Raw genomic sequence first — 17374 nt, 5'->3', positions numbered from 1 at the left:
TTATTAAGTGGATGGCCTGGAGCGTGCCGCAGGCAGACCTACAGATCATCCCCACGATTCTGAGCTAGAGAGAGAGCGCCCTGGAGGAAAGCGGTGCTTTGTTTCCACTGGGCAGGTCCTACGTCCACGAAAGAACCTGCTGAACCGTATTTCACACTTAAAAACATCAGACAGCAGAGTTAGGGTTTTTTTTGTTTTGCTTTTGTTTTGTTTTGTTTTGTTTTTTGTTTTTGTTTTTTTTTTGGCAAGGAAACGTTTGAACATGGGAAGAGGAACTCAAACATTGTATGCTGGAACGTTTAAACAAATGCATTGAAGTAAAGGCACCGCAGTATTTGAAATTCAGGCCATGTAAGGAGTAGCAGAGAGTGGGGTTGGGTAAAAGGTCCCAGTCATTTTCAGGACTCTAGAAACAGCTAACAAACACTAACCCAAAATTACTGGTTCCGCTATTTAGAACGGGTGAACACCCATCAATGGATAAATTCTGATTAAAAGTGGCATTTCGGGACACCTGTGTGGCTGTTGGTGAAGCGTCTGCCTCCGGCTCAGGTCATGATCCTGGGGTCCTGCGATCGAGTCCCACATTGGGCTCCCTGCTCAGCAAGAAGCCTGCTTCTCCCTCTGGCTGCTGCCCCTCCCTGCTTGTGCTCTCGTGCTCTCTCTCCCTCTCTCGCTTACTCGCTCTCAGGTAAATAAGTAAGTAAATAAATAAATAAAATCTTAAATAAATAAACACGTAAAGGTGGCATTTCTTCAACGGAATGCGTATCCATGGCCAGTAGGAAAGGCGGAGGTTCACAGATGCTGGAGAAAAATAATGGGGCTCTCACAGAGGTATTCTCCCTGAGTCTCTAAGGGAGCAGAAAGAGTGACGCTGTCCCTACAAGCAAGGGTCCATCAGCTGTCATGGTGCCTTGTGGGACAGGTGACCTCCCATGGCCTTCAAGGGTCCTGTAGGAGCCCTGAGCTCCTAGCCCTCCTGGGCACCTCCCAAATTCTCCCTCAGTGTCTCCAGTCACACCTCCAGTCAGACTGCATTTGGGGAACCTGGCCTGACCTGTGTGGGGAGGAGAGATCTGGGGCTGGCTCTCTGCAGCCGACCGTCCTCACGGTCATGCATGCGTCTCTTCCCCATGGACAGAGCTCCCAGCACCCGCCGAGCACTTCTCACCCAAGAAGGAATGGGTGTGTCTCTTCTGTGTACTTCGTGTCACACACCCAACAGAATGATCCTACCCATTCAGGCGGGCGCACTTTAAATGGTGAATCATTCTGACGTCGTTAAGAGAGGGATGGTTCCCCTCAGTGTGATGTCATTCCTGATGTTTTGAGAAAAACACTTATTTTTTGCTGCTAAAATAGCTTTGGAAATCTATGTCTTTCCATCCGTGAAACACAGACAAGGAGGTCCTACGCTGCCTTTGGGGAGTGGCCGATTTCCAAAATGCCCCCAGAGGAGAGACCCCGTTACGTGGGAAGTGTCAATTCGTCATGGGCTCCCTTCCAGGAAAATCACTACAATGCCAGTACACGGAGGCTGCAAGGTTGGCCTCCAGGGACCAAATAAAGAGAAGGAAGTAACCGGGAGCCCTCCCAGATCTAGAAATGACAGACCGATGGAGTAAGGTGATGACTGATTTGTCGAGTAGATGCAGCAATTAAAAAAAAAGAAGAAACTTACCAGAAACGTCTGCACGACAACACTGAGTTGGTTATGGAGAACCAACAGCACTATGTAGGGCAGAAAGCTGATCATGTACACCAGGCTGGTACAGAGGGCAGCTGTGTTCGCTCGGCTGAAAAACACACTCAGGAAGTAACTCAGCATGACGACCGACACCCCGAAATCCAGGAGAAAGAGGAAAATGATACAGGCGTTGCTGTGCGCAAAGATGCCGCTCGCTTTGAGAATGACGGCCAGGGCGACACTGCTCAAGGCCAACACGGCCATGTTCTCCAGGAACCAGGCCAGGAAGAAGACGCTGGGATGCACGCCCATCATTCTCGTGTACTGTCAAAAGAAGGAACCGCAGGGTTATCACCTATCACCGGGATCCTTGAGAAAGAGCAGATCTTGTCAGGGGAGGCAGGTGGCGCTAGAAATTCCCATGCTGGGGCCAGCCTGGCCATCCGCCCCGTGCAGAACCTGGAGCCCAACACCCCTTGTAGGGAACGCTCCCCGGGGAGGTCACGGCCATGAGCCCACACCGCAGAGGGGCAGGACCAGCCCCCAGTCCCAGGCTCGAGCGATGGCCATCATGCCTTGCGCCTCCTTATCCACTCGGACTTTGCCAGCTTTGCTTCTTTTTCCTTTTTTTTTGTTTTTTCAGTTTTTTGCTTTGTTTGGTTTTTGGTTGTTTTCTATCTCCCCCCCCCCCCTTATTTCAGTGGTGTTGGTTTGGTTTAAGGAAGACAAACAGAACAATGAAGGGAGGGGGATACTGGACCCTAAGCTGTTCAGGTTGGGGAGGGGTCTCTTGCATGACTGTTAGAGGGCATTTTGCAAAAACAACTGAGCCTGAAGTAATAACGAGATGAAGGTCTCTGTTAAGATGCTCATTTTCCATCTGTAACTTCGGGGTATCTTGGAGGGTGGTGGGGCTGCTCCCTGGTAAAAGGCGACCAAGTCAGCGTGACTGACCCCCAGTCCTCAGTCCCCATGCCCAGGGTCCTTGCTGGGTGGGTGAGGAGGAAACACAGAAATGCAGGAAAATTCCATTCTGAGTAGGTGAACAACGTGGGAAACAGCAGTGCCCGTCCCAGTCAGACCTGAATGCGAATCGAGACCTTGACCTCGCTGCTCCTTCACCTTAATAACGGAGGCAAGGGGGTGCGTGCGCCCATCCCCCCAAAGGCCAGCCTTCACTGGGTACTTTCAGGAACGTTCCTTCTTAACCACAGATGTGATAGTTTCAAGTTTTAACGGTAGTAAAACAAGAACATCAAGGCTGTCATGAAGGGATTTAATCCTAAATCAAGGTGGGGAGTCTGCCCTTACGTCTTTCCGGGTTATTTAAAACTTGCTGAATGGGCAATGCTGGCTTCTTTCTTTGATCCTGGCCTGCCTGTCCTTGGGCTTCCTTCTATCCCCGCAGAAAACACCTGTTAGCCTGGCAGGGCATCAGCTCCGATGTGAAATGCTCTTCCCCGGGGCCCCCTCCCGGCTGCGCACAGGGGCCCCAACAGAGGGGAGAGCAGGTGAAACAGAGTATGGGGGTTAGTCATGGGACAGGAATCGGCTCCAAAGCCCCCGCCACCCCCGCTGGTCCCCCAGGCAGGCGCTCGGCCGATTACCTCTTCTATCTGGATCTCTCGCTCGTAAACCAGCTTTCGGACCATGCTGCTCACAGACACCATCCACGTCAGCATCATTATCAGAGGGAAGAAGAAGCCGACGTTGTTCAAGAATCTGCAAGGAAGTAATCCCGTCAGCACCCAAGGACGAAGGAAGGGGCTCCAGGGTAGGGCTCCTGCATACACGTTTTCACGTCATCCTTACATGCGACCAAGCCCTTTCAAGGAGCAACATCTCGTCTGGCCATTTCAACGGGATGGCTGGCTGGCGTCCTGATTTAGGAGGCGTGTGAAACTCACAAAGGAGACACACTGGCTGGAGGTCCCTCACACAGCCACTGTCCCCCAGTCCCAATCCCTGCCCTCTGACGCCTTCCTAAGCAGAGCCCATGGGAAGGACACAGGTCACTCATTCATGACTACAACCTCCCCTACTTAGTTGGGACTCCTGTGTGTCTTCAATCGAAAATCTCAGTTGACCATAGATTATGGCCTTACAAGATATGTGAAAACTGACCGTTGAAATTCTCCCTGTGGCCAGCCACCTGGGTGGCTCAGTTGGTGTCTGACTCTTGGTTTCAGCTGAGGTCATGATCTCAGGGTTGTGAGATCGAGCCCCGAGTCAGACTCCATCAGAGTCTGCTTGTCCCTCTCCTTCTGCCCCTACCCCCTCCCCTGCTCTCGTGCTCTTTCTCTCTCTCTCTCTCTCTCTTTCATAAATAAAATATTTTTTAAAAAAGAAAGAAAAGAAGTCTCCATATCTCTTCTTCAACCACTCACTTCCCACTCCCGCTCTCCGGCTTCTCTAACACACACTTGACATGGCCCTTACCTAGAACGCCCACGACAGCCCCTCCTCAAACCCAACGGGACATTCTCCATTGTTATCCGTCTTCACTTCTTGGCTGTGTTTGGTGCCAGTGACGGGTATCTCCTTCTTTCTTCCTTCTGTACCTTTTATACCACTCCTGGCTTTCTCCATTTCTCCTCGGTCTCCCTCACTGTGACTTCTCAGCCCAGCCCTGGGCTCTGCCTCCTCACCCCATGCCCCCTGAGCTCTAGACCCACATATCCATTATTCGCTTCATCAAGGAGGCCGCCCAGAGGGGCAAGCCATGTGGTCCGTGAATGAACCGAAGAGAGAAAGGTCCTGTTCTGAAGCATTCTGCATTCTGACGGCCAGGTGGGGGCGGGGGGTGCACCTGATGTAAACCAGGACAAGGAGATACACAGTATGGCATCAAGTATGAGGAAGTACAGCTTCCGTGGGTAGGGATGCTATCTCAAACAGGTAGCTGGGCAAGGTGTTTGTGGGAGAAGTGTCAGAGCAGAGAGCGGATGAAGTAAGGAAATGAGTCCCCCAGAATGTCAGGGATCTGAAGGAAGATGGCTCCAGGCAGAGAGGCAGCAAGGGAAGGCCTGGAGGCGGGAGCACGGAGGCACAGCTCTGGAGCGCCCAAGGACCGCATGGGTTGGGAGATGGTGCGGCGTGTCAGCTGAGGCCAGATCCCGCAAGGATTTTCTATACCCGGGTGACAGCAGATTTACTCAAAGAACGAGGGAATTCCGCAAAAGGGTTTTAGAAGGGAGAGAGGGAAATAGGGAGGGGACCCCTTAGGTGTAAGCTTTTTAGAAAGACTGAATGCAGTGTAGACAGAGAAAGTCCACGAAGAGGGAGGGGGAAAGCCACAGCAAATGTGCAGCCGTGTAGACAAGACAAGGGGGCGGGCAAAGATGCTGACCGGAGACAGAACCAGCTCTCTGGTCCCTGTGGCAACAGCCTGCAAGGGCACCCCTGCCCAGACCTCCCCTTCAGAGTGCTGGCCCCAGTGTGGACCATCTGTCCTTCCCACTGGACGGTAAGGCCCCCCCCTGCATCTCCTCTGCTTGGCAAAGGCTGTCCATGGAGTAAATGCGAACTATTTGTTAGGGAAACTGTGACTAAGTAAAAAAAGAAGGGGGGTCGGATTGACGTCTTTGTTTTTATTCTTTTTCCTGCCTGAGATGATTATAATGACCATCAATTTGGTGAATCGCATTTTAAAGCTAAACATCAGCTGACTCCAACATGATCCAGAGACGCTCGAAAGTTAGCTCCCATGCCGCTCAGCTTGGCCATTTTTCTGAGGCTTTTTAGTCCTTGTTTTTTTTTAGTGTCCAGTGCACGTAGAAGGCTAGGAAGAGGAAGCACCATATCCTATATACACCTGCACATCCCACAAGTGACATCTCTTCTTCCAGATTAACCCAAGTTACAGGGAAAAAAAAAAATGACACTTGGATCACTTGTAAAGCTAAAAAACAATGAATACAGAGCTTACTTGGGGGATGGGAGGTATTTGAAAAGAGCTTGTCGATGTTCATGAACTTTATCTTTTCTACTTAAAAACACTGGACCTGGGGACCTGGAATGGCTCCGTCGGTTAGGCATCTCCCTTCGGCTCAGGTCATGATCTCAGGGTCCCCCCAGGTTGGGCTCCCTGCTCAGCAGGAGGCCTGATTCTCCCTCTCCCTTTCCCACCCCACCCCCTTGCTCATGCTCCTTGTCTCTCTCAAATAAATCTTTAAAAAAAAAAAACAAAAAGGGCACTGGAATTGATAGCTATTGACCTCTGTTCTTCTAGCACCTTGAGCCTTACAAAAGAGCCCATAAGTATCCCACACAAATATTAAGATTCCATCTGAGTGGGGTGCGTGGGTGGCTCAGTGGATTAAAGCCTCTGCCTTCAGCTCAGGTTATGATCTCAGGGTCCTGGATTGAGCCCCGCATTGGGCTCTCTGCTCAGCGGAGAGCCTGCTTCCCCCTCTCTCTCTGTTTGCCTCTCTGCCTACTTGTGATCTCTGTCAAATAAATAAATGAAAATCTTAAAAAAAAAAAATTCCATCTGAGTTACTGCCCAGAAGTCACACTGGGTCAGGATTCTATTGAGCCTGGGGCTATGATGTACGGGTCCTATGAAACCCCCATCCACCTACCCACATCTTCGTAATGACAAAGTTGTTGTGGCAGGCTTGTGAGTAAACCCAGCTCTGGAGCCCTTACAGCCACAACCGCAGATTCCAGGGAATATCCAGTCATTCTGCACGTACCTGGCTGAGTGAGGCTACTTGGGAGAAGCGGACGGAATGAGAAATTGGAATACGTGGCTTGTGTGCCTCACCCTTTCTTACTCCACTCCTGAACACCAGTCCCAAATCAACAAGAGATGGGAAAAACGTCCATTCCAGTTTTGACAAATGCCTGGAAGTACTGGAAACAGTCAAGGTCAAGAAGGTGGCATGCAGGGTGCCTGGGTGGCTCAGTGGATTGAACCACTGCTTTCGGCTCAGGTCATGATTTCGGGTCCTGGGATGGAGCCCCGCAGCATCGGGCTCTTTGCTCGGCAGAGAGCCTGCTTCCCCCTCTCTCTCTGCCTGACTTGTGATCTCTTTCTATGCCAAATAAATACACAGAATCTTTAAAAAAAAAAAAAAAAGGGAGGCAGCACACAGGAACGCGGATGAGAGATGTCAGCCGCGAAACCCTGCCCCCTGCAAGTGTAGAAGATGCCATCAAAACTGCACCTCTGAAGGTCTAGGGGCATGACCTGAGGGTATAGGACAGTATGTGTTAAGTGGGTGCCAAGCTGCATGTTAAGGTGGGTGGTGTCAGAAACCACTCTTGCACCCAGACCCTTTTGCCAGGGAAAAAGAAGAGGAGCACATGTATCTAGTGGAAGCGCTCGGTCCTTGTGGCCATTAAGGTCACCTGGTCCTCACCACTGACGGGACCCCCTGGCAAATGACTGGGCAGGAAAACCCGATTCATTCAGAACAAATAACAACCAGAACAAAATCCAGCACATCCGTACAAAGAATAAAGGTGGTTGAGTCCCACCATTACCAACAAATGAAAAACACGTGCCCAAAAAGACGAGGTCACACGAGGCAGATGAAAATAGTGAATGTATTACTTGCCATCGATGGAAAAATAGTTAATGAGGCAATTCCACATATTGAAAAACACACCCAGCAGAACTGTTACAATTGGGTGATGAGGTGATAAGATAGTAAGAAGATAGGAAATCGGAACTGGGAGAACCTTGAAAGAAACAGAAGAGAGAGAGTAGCCATCAAACAAGATATAGTTAGAAGACACACTGGTCAAATTAATGCCGCACAAAACGTGGTACGGGACATAAAAAACTGACATAAGAAACACAACTGTGGGACGCCTGGGTGGCTCAGTTGGTTAAGCAGCTGCCTTCGGCTCAGGTCATGATCCCAGCGTCCTGGGATCGAGTCCCACATCGGGCTCCTTGCTCAGCAGGGAGCCTGCTTCTCCCTCTGCCTCTGCCTGCCACTCTGTCTGCCTGTGCTCGCTCTCTCCCTCTCTCTGATAAATAAAAAAAAAAAAAAAAAAAAAAAAACTTTAAAAAAAAATCTTTAAAAAAAAAAAAAGAAACACAACTGAAAGAAACAGAAATAAAGAAAAAGGTATTTTTTTTTTTAATTAGGGAAATGTTATGGATAAAAAATATGGGGAAAAGAAATCCATGCAATTGGAGTCCTTGAAGAAGAAAATCCAGGGCTGGAAGATAATAAATCGGTAATGCTGGAACCCATCAAAAGTTTCCAGGCAAGAAAACTGAAATCTACACATTGAAAGGTCTTATCTTGTGCCATGGACAATTATTCTAGAATGGTCTACAGTGAAATGTATCCCACTAAATTTATTGAATTTTCAAGTCACTAGCAACTTGGCAAAATTACCAGGTCAGATAAAAGCAGGAAAATATCAGAATGGCCTCAGATTGTTCCATAATCACATCCAAGGCCAATGATAATGGAGTTATTTCTACAAAATACTTGAGGAAATACTAAGTCAAGGATTTCATATCTAGCTGGGCTGCCTTTCAAATATAAATGCTGCAAAGAATCCCAGGTTACGTTATCTCATATGATCATCTTAAGGAAATTACTAGGAGACAAATTTTAGCCCACCCAAGGATGACCGGTAAATTACAGGGTAAGGATAATAATAAGCAATGAACATGTGTTCTGGTAAAAGTAAGACTAAAACAAAAAATGGAAATTCAGATGACAAGACAGACTGGAAATATTATGTTCCCTAAAATGTAGAAGTGATATGACAAACAAAAATTGGAAGGTTAGCAGAAATGAATCAGAAAGAAAGAATAAATTGATGACTGTCAAAATCAAAGGCTATTTGTTCAGGATTCACAAATGTAGAATATAAGCATAGGCATCTTTCATGGTATAAGAGAAGACATTGACATAATATCAACCAAAATGACATGGTGGAGAGGAAAATTTAATGACAGAAGAAGAGGAATTTTTATTTTGCATGGTAAAAAAAATATATATACACACACACATATATGGTTAATATTATTATATATATAATAAATATATTATATATTATTTTATATTTATATATTTATATATATGGTTAGTGTTATTTTATTATTATTTATATGAAGTTCCAATTATAAGATAACCACCAGCATGATAAAGCATTATTAAATATAAGTTTATTTTTTTAAGATTTTATTTATTTGAGAGAGAGAGAATGAGTGGAGGGAGAGACAGTGGGAGAGGAAGCAGCAGGTTCTCCACCCCGCAGGGAGCCTGACTCATGAGGATCTGAGCCAAAGGCAGAGGCTTAACTGACTGAGCCGCCCAGGTGCCCCTAAATATGAATTTAAAAGTAAAATCATAAGTATAGGAAAATACTTAGCTAAGAACATATATCCACGAAACTTTATTTCATGCTTTATAGACCTAACCTTGCCTAAATAAGAAGGTATATGAAACGTACAAGACACACACCTGAAACAAAACATTTTGGAAAAAGTCTAAGGGCAAAGGCACATCAAACAAATAGGAATACAGAGATGTAGGGGGAGAGAGAACAGGAGGGAGAAAGGAAGGGAAAAAAGCAGGGATCATCAAGTTACTTTCATACACGGTAGATTTATGTGTAAAAGGAGGACTCAGAAGACATTTATTAGCATCTGTACACAACATTCAAATGCCACCAGCACAGGAAAAGGGAGAGAGACAACCAAGTAGGAGGGGGACCATGATTTATCTGCCTTAGTCAAAGACAAATGCAAGGTTGAACTTTAAGGAAAGAGAATTCCTAAAGAACAAAATGAATATAGATCTGATTCTGTATTCCCAAGATAGGAAATTAGAAATTCTTTCCAAGTGCCCATAAATCATTCACCAGAGTAGATTATATATTAGTTGACAGAGAGAAATGCTATTAATTCAAAATGTGGATGTGATCAAGATGTTTCCTGGAGGCAATGTAAAAATTCTCACGCAGCCACAGGAACCGGGAGTTAGTGTACAATTCAGTTTTCAGCTTTGGTCAATTTGATTGAAAAAGAAATGCTAATATGGAGCAGTTTCTTCCTTTTTTTTTTTTTTTTTAAAGATTTTATTTAAATCTTAAAAAAAAGAGACACAGCAAGAGAGGGAACACAAGCAGTGGAGTGAGAAAGGGAGAAGCAGGCTCCTCACCAACCAGGGAGCCCGATGTCGGGCTCGATCCTAGGACCCTGGGATCATGACCTGAGCCAAAGGCAGAGGCTTAATGACTGAGCCACCCAGGCGCCCCTGTGCAATTTCAATCTATTCTTTTTTCTTATTATAAGTGCACTGAGTAACTTCAGAAATTCCTGAGAAATTCCACTTGGAAATTAAAAGAAACTTCACTCAAACAGCTCCTGGGAAAAGACCATCGACACCCGTACTGCAAGAATGCAGACAGAATCCACAAACTCTAAAAATAGTTCCATGGAAATGGAAAAAATAGAACCAGAATATACTGAGGGCACTTGTCACAGGTCTGAATTTTAAAATTGCAGCCCCTGACGGGCTCAGTCGGTGGAGCATGTGACTCTTGATAATGGCGTTGTGAGTTCAAGCCCCATGTCAGGCATAGCATGTACTTAAAATCAATCAAACCATTCATCCACCTGGGCGTGGGGGAAGCATGTCCTAGGAGGGATAACCACAAAAGGAGGGAGAAAGGGGAAGACAGGACCCATTGCCTGGCTTCTCCTTTCCAACACCTTAGCGGCAGGGGGAGGTTGGCAGGAAAGCTCCCAGCCTCCACCAACCTCCATATTGGGTGACGGTCTGACGAGGCCCTTTGGCGCTTTCCTTCAGGACCTCCACAAAGGAGGGGACACTGCTATTGGCCTTCCTAGGGTCCTCCTGTCCCCCAACCTACAAGCCTCCTGCAGACAAGAGAACATTTTTTCTCCTGGCCACGAATGACAGGCAACTACCATGCCGACACAAGGCAAGTGCTGGACACACAGTTTTCCAAAGAAGGATGAGCACAGACACTCGACTCCTAGCAAGATGCATGATGTCAGGCATATAAAAGGCACATCACCACAACACATGAAGGAACAGTCCCCAAACAAAACAAAACAAAATACGACCAATGTGTAAAAAGACAGTATGAAGTAGGATTTTTTTTCCATTAGAGTCTCAACTCTTGATAGATAATCATTTGCTTGTAACACTAACAATAAAAAAAGAAACGTATTAAAATCCAGGAAGTCAGAACAGGATGTCCACACGCTCCCTACTGTCCAGACAGCATAAACGACACGAGCATGTTCCAGATTCTTCCGTGTATTCATCCCTGCTCTGGATCCCAAGCAAGAGCACTACCAATAAAAGTCTGAAAACATGGGGTGCCTGGGTGGCTCAGCCCTTTAAGTCCTGCCTTCGGCTCAGATCATGATCCGTGGGTCCTGGGATCCAGTCCCAGATTGGACTCCGCTCATGGGGGAGCCTGCTTCTCCCTCGGCCTGCCGTTCCCCCCTGGGGGTGCTCTCTCTTGCTCACTGTCTGACAAATAAATAAATAAAATCTTTAAAAAAAAAAATAAGAAAGGTTTGCCAACAGGAAATCAAACGCTCTCATTGATGTAAGCCTCTTTAAAAGGACAGTCTGATCTTCATAAACATTCATTGTCACCAGCTCTTTTTCTGAAGGTGGCAAATGCTCGATTTACATTCCAATGACCCCTCACTAGGAGTGGGCTCTCTGTGGCCAGCCTCTATTAGCACCATCCAGTGAGTTCAAAGACTGGCAAGTGATAAAGGCATTGCATGGGAGTCACACAGTGGGGAAGGACCACAGAGACATCGGCTTTGGTTTTGTCCCCATCAGCCCAGCCTCTGCACACTGCACACAGTCCAGAGCCCCTGGACTGCATCACAGAGGAATGTGGGACAAGAACCCAGCCAGGCAGCTGCTGGGTAGAAGGACCACCACCTTCTTACCTTCCTGTCCCCTCTCTATTCCCTCTGGCAGAGCTGGGCCAGCAGGCTGAGATCCCATGCCTACCCACCCACGGCCCCCTGCCTTCACCAGCGGCTTTGACCCCTGTGACTGGTGCCTGGGAGGGGAGGGTGGCCGGGAAGGGGGGCTTCTGAGCTGCCCTCCCACCCAGCCTGCTCCAGAGGGACCTACACAGGGTGTCTGTGAGTGACAGGAGATTGGATGTCCATTCTTTCGTTTTCTTGTTCTAAGTTTCCTAACTCCTGGGAACGTCAGGGGGAAGGGAAGAAGCCTCCTTGCCTGCACACCTCCAACCTTGGATCTGACCCCGGACCCCAGAAGAACATCCCAGCAGTGAGTACCACCCAGGAGCACGTGGGCTCTCACAGGCCGGTCCTGCCCCCTTTCCAGGTCTGGTCTTCACAAGCACCTCTGTGCAGAGCCCCACAGGCCAGTGAGGAGGAGCGATGGGCAACGGCATCCTCTTTACCAAGAGGACCCCGGCCAGCATCAGTGACGGATCCCTGGCCCCAGCTCTGTGACCAGCAAGAACCGGACCTGGACTCCAGGGGCAACGTTTCTTTCTTTTTTATCTATCTATCTATTTATCTATCTATCTATTTATTTATTTGACAGACAGAGATCACAAGTAGGCAGAGAGGCAGGCAGAGAGAGAGGGAGAAGCAGGCTCCCTGCTGAACACAGAGCTCAATGTGGGGCTCGATCCCAGGACCCTGGGATCATGACCTGAGCCGAAGACAGAAGCTTTAACCCACTGAGCCACCCAGGTGTCCCCCACCCTTTTTAAAAGATTTTATTGATTCATTTGAGAGAGAGCACAAACTGGGGCAGAGGGAGAAGCAGTCCTCCTGCTGAGCTGGGAGCCCGATGCAGGACTCCATTCCAGAACCGTGGGATCATGACCTGAGCCGAAGGCAGAAGTCTAAGAGACTGAGCCCCCCAGGAACCCCCAAATGCAACTTTTGATGCCAGCATCTCATGATTCCACATCTGGGATTTGGAAGGAGATCTCAAATGCTTGAAGGCCGTGTAGCATCAGAAGGCAGGACTGGCTGCCAGGACCCAGCATGTCGAAGAAACAGACTTTGGAAACTGTTAGCTCAGACTATGGGTACAAAACTCCCTCTTCATCAAGCTCACCTATTAAAAGGTCTGAGCCCCAAGCCCAGCTTGGAGGTCAGGGGCTCCCCGACCACCAAGAATCCTCATGTGCTAGCTGGGGTCCTACAATACAACTCAATCCCATCACACACGACCTGAGGTAGCCTCATGTCCCACAGTTAGGGGCTCATCACACAAGAGCACACACAGTCTCCTGATGCCCTTCTGAAACCCAGATTGTTACCAGAGACTCTGACGACCTGCGGTGAGAAAGAAAGCCACAGACCCCAGCTGGAGTCACTTGCTTCCCAGGACAGCAAACCAAGACTTCACTGTAATTTCAATTTCTCCAGGAGTGGGATCTTAAGTCCATCAATCTAGAATGTTCTAATCTATGTTGATGAGGTAAGGTGTCAAAGAGGTCTTCTCCTCCCAGAGGAAGATGATGTGATCCACATACTAAGCCCCCAACCCTTCCCCACAGGGAAGTCCACTTTGCCTGAAACAATCCTTTCTTGTCTTGGCTCCTAACTGCTTTACCCCACGTTCCTTCCTAGAAAAACCTTCTATTTGGTGCTGCCCTGGAGTTCCCCTCTGTTTGCCTGAGGGAATGATGCCAGAACAAGAATCACTTCATAGAGCCAACTAGATCTTCCAATATACTCAGCTGAATTTTTTGTAAGAGAGTTAACTCAGGAACGGACTGAAGAGCAGCCTGGGATGAGGTCTGGGGAGGCAGCGCCGGGCTCCCCCAATCCACAGCCCACAGTCCCTGCATCTCCACCTGCTCCCCAACCTGGAACTCTCCAGCCCCCGTCCCTTGGAGATCTTATGGCAGCTTCACGAGACAGGCAAGGTTGGACTAAGTCATCGGTCATCGGTGATTGATTCAACCTGCTTAGGAGATAATTTGCATTGCTGTCCCCAGGCACAAAACAGACCCAGGCTTCAGGACACCCATACCCTCCCGCTGGTCCCAGAGCTCTTCAGAAAATAGAAGAAAATATAAGTCAGATGTTCACAGACGACAGAGTGAAAGGGTAGCGGAGTGACCAAGGGGGTACGCATGCTCCCACACAAAATGTTTGTAAGCACTGAGTGGCGATGACTAGTTCCCTGGGGGCATGAAGGGCATTCAGAGAGCAGGAGACCTTGTGGGGAATAACGGGACCCATGTGAGCCTTACCAGGCTCTCGATGGCTGAACAAGATGTGTGGGAAAATGTGACCCAGTGTTCAGAGGAGCATGACTGTGGCTACTGGTGACGGGGAAGACTGGGGGAAATGGGACACACCATGACCTGGGTTTTGAACAAAACAGCTCTGTGGCCAGCAGGGAGATGGGTCCATGGGAGCTTTAAGGGGCACGAGAAAGGATATAAAACTGCATTTCTGGGGGTGCCTGGGAGGCTCCGTTGGTTGAGAGTCTGCCTTCGGCTCAGGTCATGATCCTGGGGTCCTGGGATGGAGCCCCATGTCCTGCTCCTTGCTCAGCAGGGAGCCTGTTTCTCCCTCTGCCGCTCCCCCTGCTTGTGCTGTCTTGCCCTTTCTCACTCTCTCTCTCAAACAAATGAATAAATTAAATCTTTAAAAAAATAACTACATTTCTTCTTCTTCCCACCCTCTGGTGTCACCAGCCAATTCTGCACATTCTGGTCCCCTGAGATGTGGGGGCACAGAGGGAACTTCTGGTGCTTGGGACTCCCAAGGTCATCAGGAAGGTCAATTTCTGCTGAAACGTCAGCTATTCACCAAATACAGGAGAGAGGGGTTTCATACACTTACTTGAAGTTCCTCTCAAGGAAAGGAAACAAGAAAAATGTGAAGCGTGAGGCGCCTCTGGCTGGTCTGCAGGGCGGCAGGCTGATTGCTTTGGAAAGCGGGAACTGGACATTTCCAGCTCGCATCCCCAACAGGCTTCACACTGGGCTTCTCTCAGGACAAATCAAAGTCCAGACATGGGGACGCTGCTGTCACTCAGAGACCCAGCACACAGGCTTGCTCCTTCTCCTCCTCCTCCCAGGACCCTCTCCAGACCCTGCAAACCACAGGCGCCTAATAGCCCCCAAGGAGACAGTAGGTGCGCTTTCAAGGTCTGCACCATTGTTAGGGTTCTCATTTTGCTGAAAACCTTTTTAGGAAGTTGTCTTACTCTCTGGAGCCATGAATTAACATTTGACTTTCTTTGTATTCATGAAGTCCCCCTGGAGCTCCCACCATAAATTGTCCTGTGATAACCACCTGGGAATCTCGGGGCTGGAAGGAACCTTAAATTGTATTGCACGTCCCGCTCCCACCCAAGTCTGCCACCCCAGAGGAGCGTTTCCCAGTGTCAGCCCCTCCAAACATCAGCTCCAGGGGCTGCTGGCAGATTATAAAGGAAAGAGACAGATGGAGGGAGGAAGAGGAGGAGGAGGGGGGAGTGTAAGGAGGGAGGCATGGAGAAGAGGGGGGTAGGATCCAGGAGGGAGGAGGGAAGATGGAAGGGGGAGGGTTGGAGGAGGGAGGAGAGAGGTGGGGTGGTAAAGATGGAGGCGGTGAAGAGAGAGGGGGGAGGCGGGGGAGGCGGGGGAGGAGAGTAGGAGGGAAGAAGGAAGAAGGAGGAGATATTCATTATTATTATCTCTTCCCTCCTGCTCCACTATTCCCAACAGATCAGACCCTATACCAAAAACAAATAACATAAAATAATTTAAAAAGAGACAAAACCCTCTCTTCTGCTGCCCGATTCCCACCCGCTTCTCCCCCTCCCCCCGCATACAGTGGGCTCCTGGGAGGTCCACACTCCATTCTCCAGGTGTGCTGTCCCTGTCTCCAGCCTCTCCTGCCCGCCCCCCCACCCTGGCTACCCTCCCCTCCACGGAGGCAGCTCCTGGAGAGGGCCCTGGGGACCCATCTGCCCCACGTGGGAGCCTCACCCACTGGCCCCAGACCACTCCCAAAGCCTATCTCAACCCTCAGACAGTAGTCCAACTCAATGTCTCTCCATCACACCCTCCTCAAATCTGTCACCTCCCTCTGAAAGCAACCAGAATCCGTCCCTGGGTTAGACCAGGCCACAGTCACGTGGGGAAACATGTTAGCCTGCTAATGATGAAGGCCCATGCCAGCGTTCATGCCTTGAGGCAGATGGCATCACTCCAGATAAAACCATCCAGCGGCCATACACACCCCTCAGCCCACCGGCAGCCGGGATTTCTGTGGGTAGCTTTAGAGTTCCACTCCCACCCTCTTGCCCTTGTGCACTCTACTGCAGGCCGCCCTTGTCCCAGGGCCCTTGCACTGGCTGCTCCTCTGGTTTAGGGCACTCCCTGTGTCTCTGGGAGAGAGGCAATGTGGGAGGGAGTAGGGAAGGCCCTGGGTGGCTCAGTCAGCTGAACATCTAACTCTTGAATCCAGCTCAGGTCATGATCTCAATGTTGTGGGGTTGGGCTCCAGCCTTAGCCAGGAGCTGCTTGGGATTTTCTCTATCCTTCTTCCTCTGCCTCTCCACTCTCTCTCTCTCAAATAAATATATATATATTTTTAAAGATCGAGAGAGAGAGAGAGAGCAGGCCTGTAAGAGTCACTTGGGCTGAGCCCAGGTCAGCGAACCAAGAGGTCATACTTAGCCTAAGTTCCAGCCCACTAGGAATGTACATAAGCTTTAACCGGTCAACCCGGGATTATCTGGTCAGCAGGAGAGGGAGCCCCGGAAAGACCCCTTAGGCTCCCCTTGGGAGGGCAACCTTGCCTGAAACAATGTGTTCTTGGCTAATAATTTCTTTAAAACATTCTTGCTTTGCCTTTAAAAGCCTTCCCCTTTCTACAGCTACAGGCGTGCCTTCGTGTTTGCTGAAAGGGACGATGACTAACGCCTGATTCATGAATCCCTGAACAAAGTCCATTTGATCTTTAAATTTACTCAGTGGAATCTTTCTTTTTTAACAGATTGAACGTCACCTTCCTGGCAAGGCTGACCTTAACCACATTAATAATTTTCCGGGCACTCCTAGCCACCCTCATTCCTACCGGCCGGGGCTTACCTCCTCCCTGTATTCAACTCAAGCTGCTTCCTGTATGCGTGGACCGCGTCCTTGAGCTCGGGCTCAAGAGCAGGGATTCAGCCTGTCCCTTCACTGACTCACCCAGGTCTCGAGACCGATAAACGGTATAGAAATAGAGTTGAACAAATAAGTCAATTAACGACCACATAATTCGTCAGGCACCAAACATCACAGCAGCCTATGTGTCAGGGTGGTGTGGGGATGGATGAATGACCTGTTTCCAGGTACTGGGAGAAATTGACTTTTTATGATGCTATCTTCTCAGTTGGATCTCAGGAAGACGGCACTCTGTAAGCCTCTGTCTAGCTAGTGATTATATGCGGACCATGTAATCCGTGAGTAGTAGGGAGCTACTGAAAATTTCACAGGAGTGTGCTCTGTGGTCGAAGCCGGACTTCAGGACCATCCCTCAGATGGCTGAGTGTCAGGATCTTATAGGATCTCCACGGAGCCTCAGGCTTCTGCTGGTACACCCAGCCCTCAAGAGACAGGCACCTTTGGAAACTATTAATGAAAGAAGGATATAAGGCCATGAGAGCCTCCAAAGCTTGACTCTTTCAGAAAAGGACAGTAGGTCTTCACCTCCTTCAAAGGAGT

The 17374-nt window shown here is 48.9% G+C and overlaps 1 protein-coding gene across 2 annotated transcripts in view; it reads right to left on the bottom strand.

The window, feature by feature from the left end:
* ABCA13 (ATP binding cassette subfamily A member 13) overlaps window positions 1-17374 on the bottom strand; it is a 321989-nt gene that overhangs the window by 174621 nt on the left and 129994 nt on the right. For both annotated transcript variants that reach the window (XM_082692779.1, XM_082692780.1), the window contains exons 32-33: window positions 3298-3412; window positions 1685-2014 (exon numbers count right to left, since the gene is read on the bottom strand). In XM_082692779.1, coding sequence (XP_082548905.1) covers window positions 1685-2014; window positions 3298-3412 — 445 coding nt within the window. The remainder of the gene's footprint in view (window positions 1-1684; window positions 2015-3297; window positions 3413-17374) is intronic.

This window comes from Mustela nivalis (genome assembly GCF_964662115.1).
Source record: "Mustela nivalis genome assembly, chromosome: 12".
NCBI classification, from domain to species: Eukaryota; Metazoa; Chordata; class Mammalia; order Carnivora; family Mustelidae; genus Mustela; species Mustela nivalis.
Note: the sequence above shows the minus strand (reverse complement) of the source record. Positions and strands in the feature narration are given on the sequence as shown.